This window comes from Nicotiana tomentosiformis, chromosome 6 (assembly GCF_000390325.3).
Source record: "Nicotiana tomentosiformis chromosome 6, ASM39032v3, whole genome shotgun sequence".
Lineage (NCBI taxonomy): Eukaryota > Viridiplantae > Streptophyta > Magnoliopsida > Solanales > Solanaceae > Nicotiana > Nicotiana tomentosiformis.
This window is the reverse complement of record NC_090817.1, coordinates 102639093-102648685: the sequence shown is the minus strand read 5'-3', so window position 1 is coordinate 102648685 and position 9593 is coordinate 102639093. Positions and strand designations below refer to the sequence as shown.

The following is a 9593-nucleotide window of genomic DNA, read 5'->3' as shown; positions in this document are numbered from 1 at the left end:
ATAAGGATAATAGTTCTTCTTAGGTCAAGGGCAACCGAACCGGGTGACTTGCAATTTGGTAATGGCACTTTTTAACTTTTTGAATCAAATTACTTATTTTTTTAATTCATAATTGCAATGATAGCCTATCTTCGTTCCTTTATTTTGTCCCTTTCATTCACTCAAAATTTTACCATTTCATTCATTTTGTTCGGATCCTACCTTCCTTCGTTTTTTTTACTGAAAAATTGATACTCTCATATAAATTTCTTAAAATAACCGGCCGAACCAAAAGGGTATTATCGTCATTCTGAAAATGCATTATTTCTCCTGCATTTCTCGAGGGTTTAGGGTTTCTGATTCATTTCCTTTGCATAGAATCTTCTCTGGTTCTTGATTTTCGTCTTCAGTTAGTATCACCAGGAGACTGAGGCTGTACTTAATTTGAAGAACTCCTTCCTCTGTACTCCCTTCTAGTCTATCCAAGTCCATAATCTCTCCTCAGGTATATTCCTAAATTCGCCTTGAGCTTCCTCTGAGTACTGACATTCCTATGACGTCAGTATATATATTGATGCTTTATGCTTTAAAACCTAAAAGTAATGCCATTACATAGGTAGATATACTCACATGCTTTGTGTAGACTGTTAGGCCCAATATCCATTTTCTTAGACCCCAAAAAATTTATTCTGTTGGTTAGAAAGGTACAGGTTACTGGGTCCCACATGGAAGCAGATTGTAGCAAGTTCCCCCTGCTATTTATAAACAGTTAATCTGGATTCTGGTGTTGGCAGATGGTTTAAATAACAGTCCTAAGTGCTAACTGCTTTTCTGAATGGAACTCTTTCCTATAAATACTAAGTTTAATAAAATAGATAACTGAGTTGATTGTTTTCTTCTAAATTTAGGTGTTAACAAAGCAGCATTTTGTAGTAGGAAACAGAAATGTGGTGTATGCTTTTTGACAGAGTATGGACTTCTAATTTGCCCGCTAATTATTTTTTTTCCTAGGGATTTGATTTCTACAAAAAGTGGTTCCAGAAGCTAAATCTATGTTCGAGAGATTGAGAGTGTTTGTACTTCAGCATGTTGGCATTCTGCTATCTCAAGTTTATAAATGTATTCTCAATTGTGCATTGTTTATATTAATTAAGCTCATTTAGGACCTTAAATTTGTCAGTCACCTACTGAAAGGATGTGAGACTATATTGTCGGTGGCCACAATTATCGAATGTCAGGAGTAATAAATTTCAGGCCAGATGTGGCTTGGAACCTTCTGAGTCGAGGGTGTCTCGAAAACAGCCTATCTACCTCCACAAGGTAGGGTAAGGTTTGCGTACACACTACCCTCCCCAAACCCTACTTGTGGGATTACACTGGAATTGTTGTTGTTGTTCTTGTATATGGTTTGGAACCTGTGGGTGTTTATTTCAGGCATACTGCATTACACCCAAACATTCTGCCGGTCAAATTTGATGCCTTTTTGTATTTTCCTTTTTTTTTCCGCGGGAGGAGAGGTGGGAATGTTGTTGTAGCTCATGATGAAAGTCTTGTTTTCCTGTGTGTGTGTGTGTAAGAAGGGGGGGGATGTATGCCCAATTTTTGGCTTGTCTCCTTAAACTACTTTTTTCTCCAATGGCTATTTTAATCGCCCGAAATCGGTTTGCTTTCTGGTGTGTACTTGTGATGTTTCTTCTTTATTTTTCTAACCTTTTATTGCTTTCAACAGAGTTACAGATTCCTAGCTACATGTCAGGCAAGAAGGAGGCTGGGGAGATCAACACACTTGTTGCAAGTAATGGAAGTACATCTAGGATCAGTGAAACTGGACTTCGTCTTTATCCAGTCTCCATCAACGACTCAGGCGAAGGTTTACCATATGCTCCTGTAGATTGGCCGATTGCTGGTGATAAGTGGTGCTGGAAGGCAGGGAAAAGAGTTTCAGTTTCAGGCTACATTAAGGATAGATATCTGTATCTTCCAAAGCGTCTTCGGGCTCTCAAAGAAGGAAAGGGATATACTTTTCGAAGTAGGCCTTCGATTGAACAATATCTCCGATCTGAGTTTCCTAATGTAGATATCAATGGATTCTTTGCCTCGTTCAGTTGGATGATTCCCGCAAAGGAGTCAGCAAGCTCAAAAGGTTAGCTTTCAATAAGGCTAACCTGTTTCACCTGTTAGCATGTTGACATCATCTGTTTCACCTGTTATCCTCTACCTATATATCTGCCTCCTGGACTCTGTTCCATCTCTAATCATTTTTTTATGTTATTTAAAGAAAATAGATGTCCCCGAAGGAACTGTCCATCTCTAATCTTTGTTGTTCCTCTTTCATCAGTTCTTTATTTGATTCCTTTTCTATCAAATGTGAATGTTGTGTGAAAATTTGTAGAGTGCTGCTAGGAGCAAACTTTGTTGTGTATCTCATAATTAATACGAGTATTTAATATTTCTGAACCCATCTGGCAAAGTATCTTCGAAGATCCATTGTTTCCATCAATTACTTCAGAGATGAATTAGATGTAGCTCATTAGCTAATTATAACTCTACATGTAAGTAATATAGATATATTTCGGTTAAAATTTGAGGTTGCTAATTTTCCTTTAGAATCTTAGGAGAGTTGCCACCCATATTAGGTTGAATTCTGTACTATAGGAAACCAAATATATAAAAAGCGTAAGCATAAACTTTTTTGGAATGATCATTGTAAATGGAAAACTTTTACCATTTTATTAATGTTTAATTATCTAAAGATGAACAATGTTCAAAAAGTAACAATTAGTCGTCTAATTATTAGGTATAGTCTGGATCGTCATTTGGTTCACAGACTAGTTATGTGATGAATATTGATACATGGACATTGAATAGTAATGCAGTGTTTGTTCTGTCTTTTGCAAAGATTATGACACCAAAGTGAAGAATTCACTTTACTAATTGGCGTCGCTCTATAACGTTTAAGTTTGGTTTTGTTAATTAAAATTTATAAAGAAGTTTTACTATATAACAGTTTCATGATATTTATCTTTACCAAAATTATATCTAATTAAGTAATACTTTAAGGTGGTATTAACTATGCATCTTTTCTTATAACCAAATGAGCCCTTGAGACATCCTTGGTGCACTTTCTGAACGTAACCTACTCGAAGATCCCACTCAGGTTAAATCCACGTGATTTGAATTGCTTCATCTACACTAAAGACTCATGTGATGCTAGTATCTTAATTTCATTTCCTATTCATTACAAATAGCTACTCAGTCCATACAGATTTTTATTTTTTCATTCCGTGTCAGTAGATCTTTTTATTTTTTAAGTGAATTCCGTCAATGATTATAAAGTCTGTACACTGTTGGTGGATAGCATGTGTTCTTGTGTCTCTTTCTAGTGCTTAAGAGGAGCAATTTGTGGACTTGATGTTAAATATGTTTTCCTTTTGTGTAAATATCAAATGTGGCTCAGATATGAAACAGAAGCTTACGTCTTCAGGGACAAAAATGGAGCCTTCACCGTCTGATTCTCCTTTAGGAATCATTACTTGTAAGGCTGGTAACAGAATCTGTAGCAGTTTAACAGCAGAAAATCCTTTACCGGAGACGATGATTTGTGATGTCTGTTGCACTGAGCCTGGTTTTTGCCGAGACTGTTGCTGTATCCTTTGTTGTAAAACTATCAGTTCGGATTATAATGGGTACAGTTACATTCGATGTGAAGCAACAGTAGTTGATGGCTACATTTGCGGACACATTGCCCATGTTGACTGTGCTCTACGAGCTTACATGGCTGGGACAGTCGGAGGAAGCATCGGTTTGGATGCAGAGTATTTCTGTCGATATTGTGATTCAAGGACGGATTTGGTTTCACATGCTTTGAAGCTTTTAAACATCTGCGCATCTGTTGCTTCTTCTGCTGACATTGAGAAGATTTTGAATGTTGGCATTTGTATTTTGCGTGGCTCACAAAAAAAGAGTGCAAAACAGTTGTTGCGTCGTATTGAATCAATCATGGCAAAGGTATAGCTGATTGATGACTGGTTCTTTGTCTCCTGATGATATTACCTTTTTTACCTACTTTTGAGGTTTACAAGATACCAGAATGACCAATCTGATAATCGTATCAGCTTATGGATGGGGCCTGCGTTGAAGATGTATTTAAAAAGGAAAGCTCTGTGGATAGCACTGGTAACTCTCTGCCCTCTTGTATTCTTTTTTGAGTTTAATCTCTCACCTTTGACTTGAATATCTGTATCTGAGCAAGATATTTCTATATGTGCACATGCACATTCTCGTATTTTAACTATTATCTATTCCAGGGATTGAACAAATATGTACATCTGTGCAGTGTATATAAGTTTGTCTTATATCAGTGCTTCCCATTGTTCTCAAGTACCAAAGAAATTTGTTGCAACTAAAGCACAATATGAACAGAAAATGATCAGCTTGGACTGTTGTACAAGAAAATAAAATTGGAGAGCCCTGAAAACAGTAAGGAAGGGGAATGACGTATAACCAGTGCATCAGTTAAATGCTCTATTCAACTGCTCCTAACCAGAGGAGGGAGATTGATTGCATCCTTAAGAAAATGCATCAATCACTTGAAGGATCTTTTGTAGGGTGCTGTTTTGGTTATTGCAGCAATAACATCTTCTGATGTATAGAGTTCTGTCTACTTTTTTTTTCATCTTTCCTTGAGCCGGGGGTCTATCGGAAACAGCCACTATACCCTGAAGGTAGCGGTAAAGGTATGCGTACACACTACCCTCCCCAGACCCCACTTGTGGGGATATGTTGGAGTTGTTGTTGTTGTTGGTGGTGTAAAGAGTTCTGTCCTACGACAGTTAGTTCTCTGCTTGTAGCACTACTGCTCAGATTATTCTGGAATGTATCCTGTTAGGAACTGCGCCGCCACTGTGCTTATGATTCCTATTGTTGGGCATGAAATGCAGCCATGTTTTTAATGATGTTGTCCATAAGTTTCATTTAACTTGGTCTGTCTTTAGTTTTTTTCTGGAATCCTGGTTCAGTGCTCAATTTGCTATTATTAATGAAATCCCGTGTTGGTTCATTCCCTACTTTTTTTCTAATGTCGTGTAGGATTTTTTTGATCCTTTAGATGTTGGACAGCGGTTTTCAACTATGTTGCTCGGACTCTCCAAAAATGTCGCTGAGTGCGTGTCGATTTTTTCAAAAGTAGTGCATTTTTGGAGAATCCAACATGGGTGCGGCAACATTTTGAAGAGTCCGCACAACATAGGTTTTCCAGGTGCTGCTTTCTGGATAATTAGAGCTGTAATCCAGTACATTGCTAGTTAATTGCCATTCACCACTAATCTCAATCCAGCGATTTAATTTCTGTAGCCCTTTTTGTAGGTCTGTATTGGAGCAAACAAATGGCATAGTTAAGAGTGTAGAAACCGATATGTAGTTGCTTCTGTTTTTATTATATGCTCTGAGGATTAGATTGATCAAATTATGCAGGCATTTTAGGAACTGGCAACAATTATAGTAAGAAGATTAGGGAAGGTATTTTTGCTCAAAAGAACTACCGCATGTGAATCAATTTACATCCTTTATCACCATGTGATAAAACAGAATGACATATTAACTAGTGTATAATTTAACAAATAACAATGTATAAGGAGCAGAATATCTTAATTACTAATTTGTTTGATTAAACATCAAATGTGAATTTGCATTGTGACTATTGTACAAGAACAAGGCGGCCACCGCCTCCCCAAACACCCCTTCCTCCATCATCAAACTCTGCAGCTTCACGGCCGCCCTTTGGCACCGTCACAACAAGCGCTCCGTCCACAAACGCCGCCGTGGCCAGCCCCGGCATTGTTGAAGCGAGCAACCTGTACCTCCACGTGTCTACACTCAATTGTTCCAACAATAGCCCCATTTCACCATCTCCATTGCCCTTTCTCACGACAATCTTCGTTACCCCGGGATGAATCTCCACGGCCAGCTCCTTCCAAGTCGATTTCCGCCACGAAACGGAAGAATCCTTCAGTCTCTTCCACCGTCACATCCGCGTCAGAACGGAACGGCAATTCCAATACGTTGTTAAATACGTGAGGAAGCTTCCGCAGTTTCTTCACGGCGAAATTACCTTCCATTAGGGAAAAATTAGAATCAATTTCTTCACGGAGGGCAATGTTTCGTTTCAAGGACAGAGGAGACTCTCATGCCCTGAATTTGTAAGCTTGAAAAGATTAGAAGCACAAAAATCTTGAAAAGGCTCACAATTGCAATGGGATGAGAATTGAGATGGGGTTAAGTTCCTGTTATTAACCCCAGATGAGGAAATTGATGATTGCATTAAATAATTTATATACTTTTTCATCATAGTTCTTGAAGCTCCTTTCTTAAAAATAAGCTTAATCCGAAGATGCAAAAAACGCCAATGGTCCAATTGCTATTTCTTAAAAATTTCTATTTCTATCATATAGAAAAGACTTGTTGGTCGACCAACGTCATAAATGTCAATTTACTTTTCCATTTAATTTTTATGTATAAACCCGGTGGCTTTGCCCCCAATTGAATTGCCACGTACCCCTCCTCTATTTTGCTTCCTTTGTGGCTCAAAAATCTTCCGCAACTTTTCTGTTTATCGTGTCTGGGTTTGTTATTTGTCATTTAATTTCAAATTGATAGTGTTTTAGACATTTTATCTATTAACTAATGTGATTTTACTTCCGTTTCTCTATTCTGGGCGACACATGTTCATCTTAGTGGGACAACTGGCTTCATACAACTTTTTTCTTCTTTCTTTCTCCGTCTATGTTCTTCTATTCCCTCTTATGTGCCCTCTCACTCTATTCCTATATATGCATGTTTCTTTCTTGAATCTCAAATTCTAGCTTCTTCGTTCTTCCTATGGTGTTCATCTTTCAAAGTGTAAGCTCTTTACTGACTGGATGTTTACATTGTATTTGACTGGATGTTTACATTGGATTTTCTACATACATGCGAATATTTCTTTCATCGATTTTATATTATATTTTCACTCTCAGATTGATTTTTCCCCTTTGAGTAATACTCACAAATGCTATATTAATAGGTATTTGGATGCTCTTTTTTTTTTTTTTTTTACTGCGTAAGTTCGTGTTGAAATATATACGTACTAAATTTGAAGCTGCTCCAAGTTTTAAGATTCAGTACAGTCTGTATTTTTTGTCACGACAATTAAATTATGTGGTCTTTTTGGTTCTATTTATGTTGTCCTTTGAGGTTTATTGTTCTCTTTGTATTTGACTAAACAAAGTAAGTATGTTTTCTGCTTTAGCGCTATAAAAAAAAATTGGAACTACTTTTTCTTAATGATGTGGTCTTCAAAGTATATATTTTTAAACTCCTTCAAATTGCTATTCATATAAGGGGTAGAGATGCATTAGGTAATGCGTGTGCTTTTGGGTTTTATTCTCTTTTAGATCAAATTCAGTTATAAGCGTTTGCTTTTTTAAACATCCAAATTCACTGTAGGATTATGCATTATACATCGAAAATGGTAGAATGTATTTTCAATACCATCTCATGCTTTTGATGTCAGATAGTTGTGCAACAAGATATATTATCTTGGCATTTTTAAACTGTGTCTCCTAATACAAAGAATTTATTTGTAGTGTCTGCTGATTTCTGTTCTGTGTTTCATTTTATGTGAGGATGAGGATGTAACATTGCCTCTCAAATTAACGATTGATTAATCTGTTTTTCTGCTCAAACATGGCACGTATGTGTAACGACCCGACCGATCATTTTGAGTATTACAGCCTCGTTCCTCCATTTACCGCTCAATTTATACTTTACAATTGTTATATGATTTGCCGGGGTAATTGGTCCGGCTCCGGTGAGGTTTTGAAATGAATTGAGATACTTAGTCTCATAATTGAAAACTTAGGTTGAAAAGGTTGATCCGATGTTGACTTATGTGTATACGACCCCGAAATAGAGTTTTGATGATGCCAATAGCTCCGTATGACGATTTTGGACTTAGGAGCGTGTCCGAAAAATTATTTGGAAGTTCGTAGTGGAATTAGGCTTGAAATGACGCAAGTTGAATTTTTGAGAAGTTTGACCGGGGGTTAACTTTTTGATATCGGGGTCGGAACCCCTTCTGGAAATTGGAATAGGTCTGTTATGTCATTTATGACTTGTATGCAAAATTTGAGGTCAATCGGACGTGATTTGATAGGTTCCGACGTTATTTGTAGGAATTGGAAGTTTCAAAGTTCATTAGGCTTGAATCTATGTGTGATTCGTGTTTTAGCGTTGTTTGATATGAATTGAGACTTCAACTAAGTTCGTATGATATTTTGGGATTTGTTGGTGTATTTGATTGAGGTCCTGAGGGTCTCGGGTGAGTTTCAGATGGTCAACGGATCAATTTTTAAACTTGGAGTGTTGCTGGTAATTTTCTAATATCTGTATCTGGTTTCCTTCTACGCGATCGCGTGAGAAGGTCTGCGATCGCGTAGGGTTACTTGGGGCTGCTAAGTTTTTGTTCTATGCGATCGCGTGGGGAGAATCGCGATCGCGTAGCTGGGAAGTAAGAACACATCGCGAACGCGTGGGCAAAGCCGCATTCGCGAAGAGGAAGTGAGGCACCAGGGGGTCACGAAAAGTTGCTCTTCGCGATCGCGTGGATCAGTCCGCGATCGCGTAGGTTTGTGCATCAGTGATCTGCGTTCGCGTGGATTCAATCACGTTCGCGAAGGCCAAATTTGGGGGCAGTTTCTTTTGTGCTTCGCGATCGCATGAACTAATTCGCGATCGCATAGGGTCAATTTTTGGTAGTGAAAATGTGTACTTCGCGATCGCGGGACGTGGTCCGCGATCGCATAGAAGAAATGACTGGGCAGAGAGTTTAAGTTCTAAAAATGGGACTTTCATTTTTACCGATTTGGAGCTCGGGAATAGGCAATATTTGGGAGATTTTCAAGAAAAATAATGGAGTAAGTGCTCTTAACTCAATATTGGTCAAATTACCCGAATCCATGGTTGTTTTTAACATTTAATTGGTGAATTAAGTTGAAAAATTGTGAAAACCCTCTTGGTTTAATTTGAAGATTTGAGGGTCGAGTTGATGTTGGATTTGAGAAAAATTTATATGGTTGGACTCGTGGTTGAATGGGCGTTCATATTTTGTAACTTTTGTCGGGTTCCGGGACGTGGGCCCCACAGACGATATTTGAGTGTAATTTTATATTTTGTGGGAAAATTATTATTTTGATATGGAATAAATTTTTATAATTTGTGTTGACTGAATCAAATTAATTGTGACTAGATTCGAGCCGCTCGAAAGTTGATACGCGCAGAATGGAATTTCTGGAGCATTGTTTAGCTTGCTCGATATTGGATTCGGCTTGTTCGAGGTAAGTAACTCTTCTAATCTTGGAGTTGAGGGTATGAACCCTGATTATACATGTTATGTGTCTGGTGTTGAGGTGATGCACATGCTAGGTAACGGGCGTGTGGGCGTGCATCATGTGAACCGTGACTCCGTTATTCCTGTGGTACTGAGTGGTTACCTGAACTTATCTGAAATCATGAAATCTCTACGTATTAGAGTTATCGAGTTGTGATTCATGTTGGAAACCATGTCTAGGCTACATGCT

The 9593-nt window shown here is 38.0% G+C and overlaps 2 protein-coding genes across 5 annotated transcripts; one reads left to right on the top strand and one right to left on the bottom strand.

Moving 5' to 3' along the window:
• Positions 1-211: 211 nt before the first annotated feature.
• LOC104111621 (uncharacterized) lies at positions 212-5043 on the top strand. Of its 4 annotated transcripts, none has more exons than XM_009621360.4 (5): positions 212-484; positions 1709-2122; positions 3464-3987; positions 4095-4155; positions 4316-5043. In XM_009621360.4, exons 2-5 carry the CDS (start codon positions 1729-1731, stop codon positions 4435-4437), a joined length of 1101 nt encoding a protein of 366 aa, XP_009619655.1. In that variant the 5' UTR covers positions 212-484; positions 1709-1728; the 3' UTR covers positions 4438-5043. The 4 variants fall into 4 exon arrangements, with proteins under 4 accessions (XP_009619655.1, XP_009619653.1, XP_009619656.1 ...); XM_009621358.4 differs by having other exon boundaries at positions 215-484; positions 3437-3987; XM_009621361.4 differs by having other exon boundaries at positions 218-484; positions 3437-3987; positions 4287-5043.
• A 631-nt stretch (positions 5044-5674) lies between these two features.
• Positions 5675-6095, bottom strand: LOC104111620 (uncharacterized). Its single transcript, XM_070179209.1, has 2 exons — positions 5884-6095; positions 5675-5831 (listed from the first exon to the last, which is right to left on the bottom strand). The coding sequence occupies exons 1-2, from the start codon at positions 6093-6095 to the stop codon at positions 5675-5677; spliced, it is 369 nt and encodes a 122-aa protein (XP_070035310.1).
• Between the last annotated feature and the right edge of the window lie 3498 nt (positions 6096-9593).

Coding starts and splice junctions, on each gene's coding strand:
- LOC104111621 (XM_009621358.4), top strand. CDS start 1,729: ATGTCAGGCAAGAAGGAGGCTGGGGAGATCAACACACTTGTTGCAAGT. Junction 3,988..4,094: donor TTGAATCAATCATGGCAAAG/GTATAGCTGATT, acceptor TAATCGTATCAG/CTTATGGATGGGGCCTGCGT. Junction 4,156..4,315: donor AAGCTCTGTGGATAGCACTG/GTAACTCTCTGC, acceptor ACATCTGTGCAG/TGTATATAAGTTTGTCTTAT.
- LOC104111620 (XM_070179209.1), bottom strand. CDS start 6,095: ATGGAAGGTAATTTCGCCGTGAAGAAACTGCGGAAGCTTCCTCACGTA. Junction 5,832..5,883: donor GAGAAAGGGCAATGGAGATG/GTGAAATGGGGC, acceptor GTGGAGGTACAG/GTTGCTCGCTTCAACAATGC.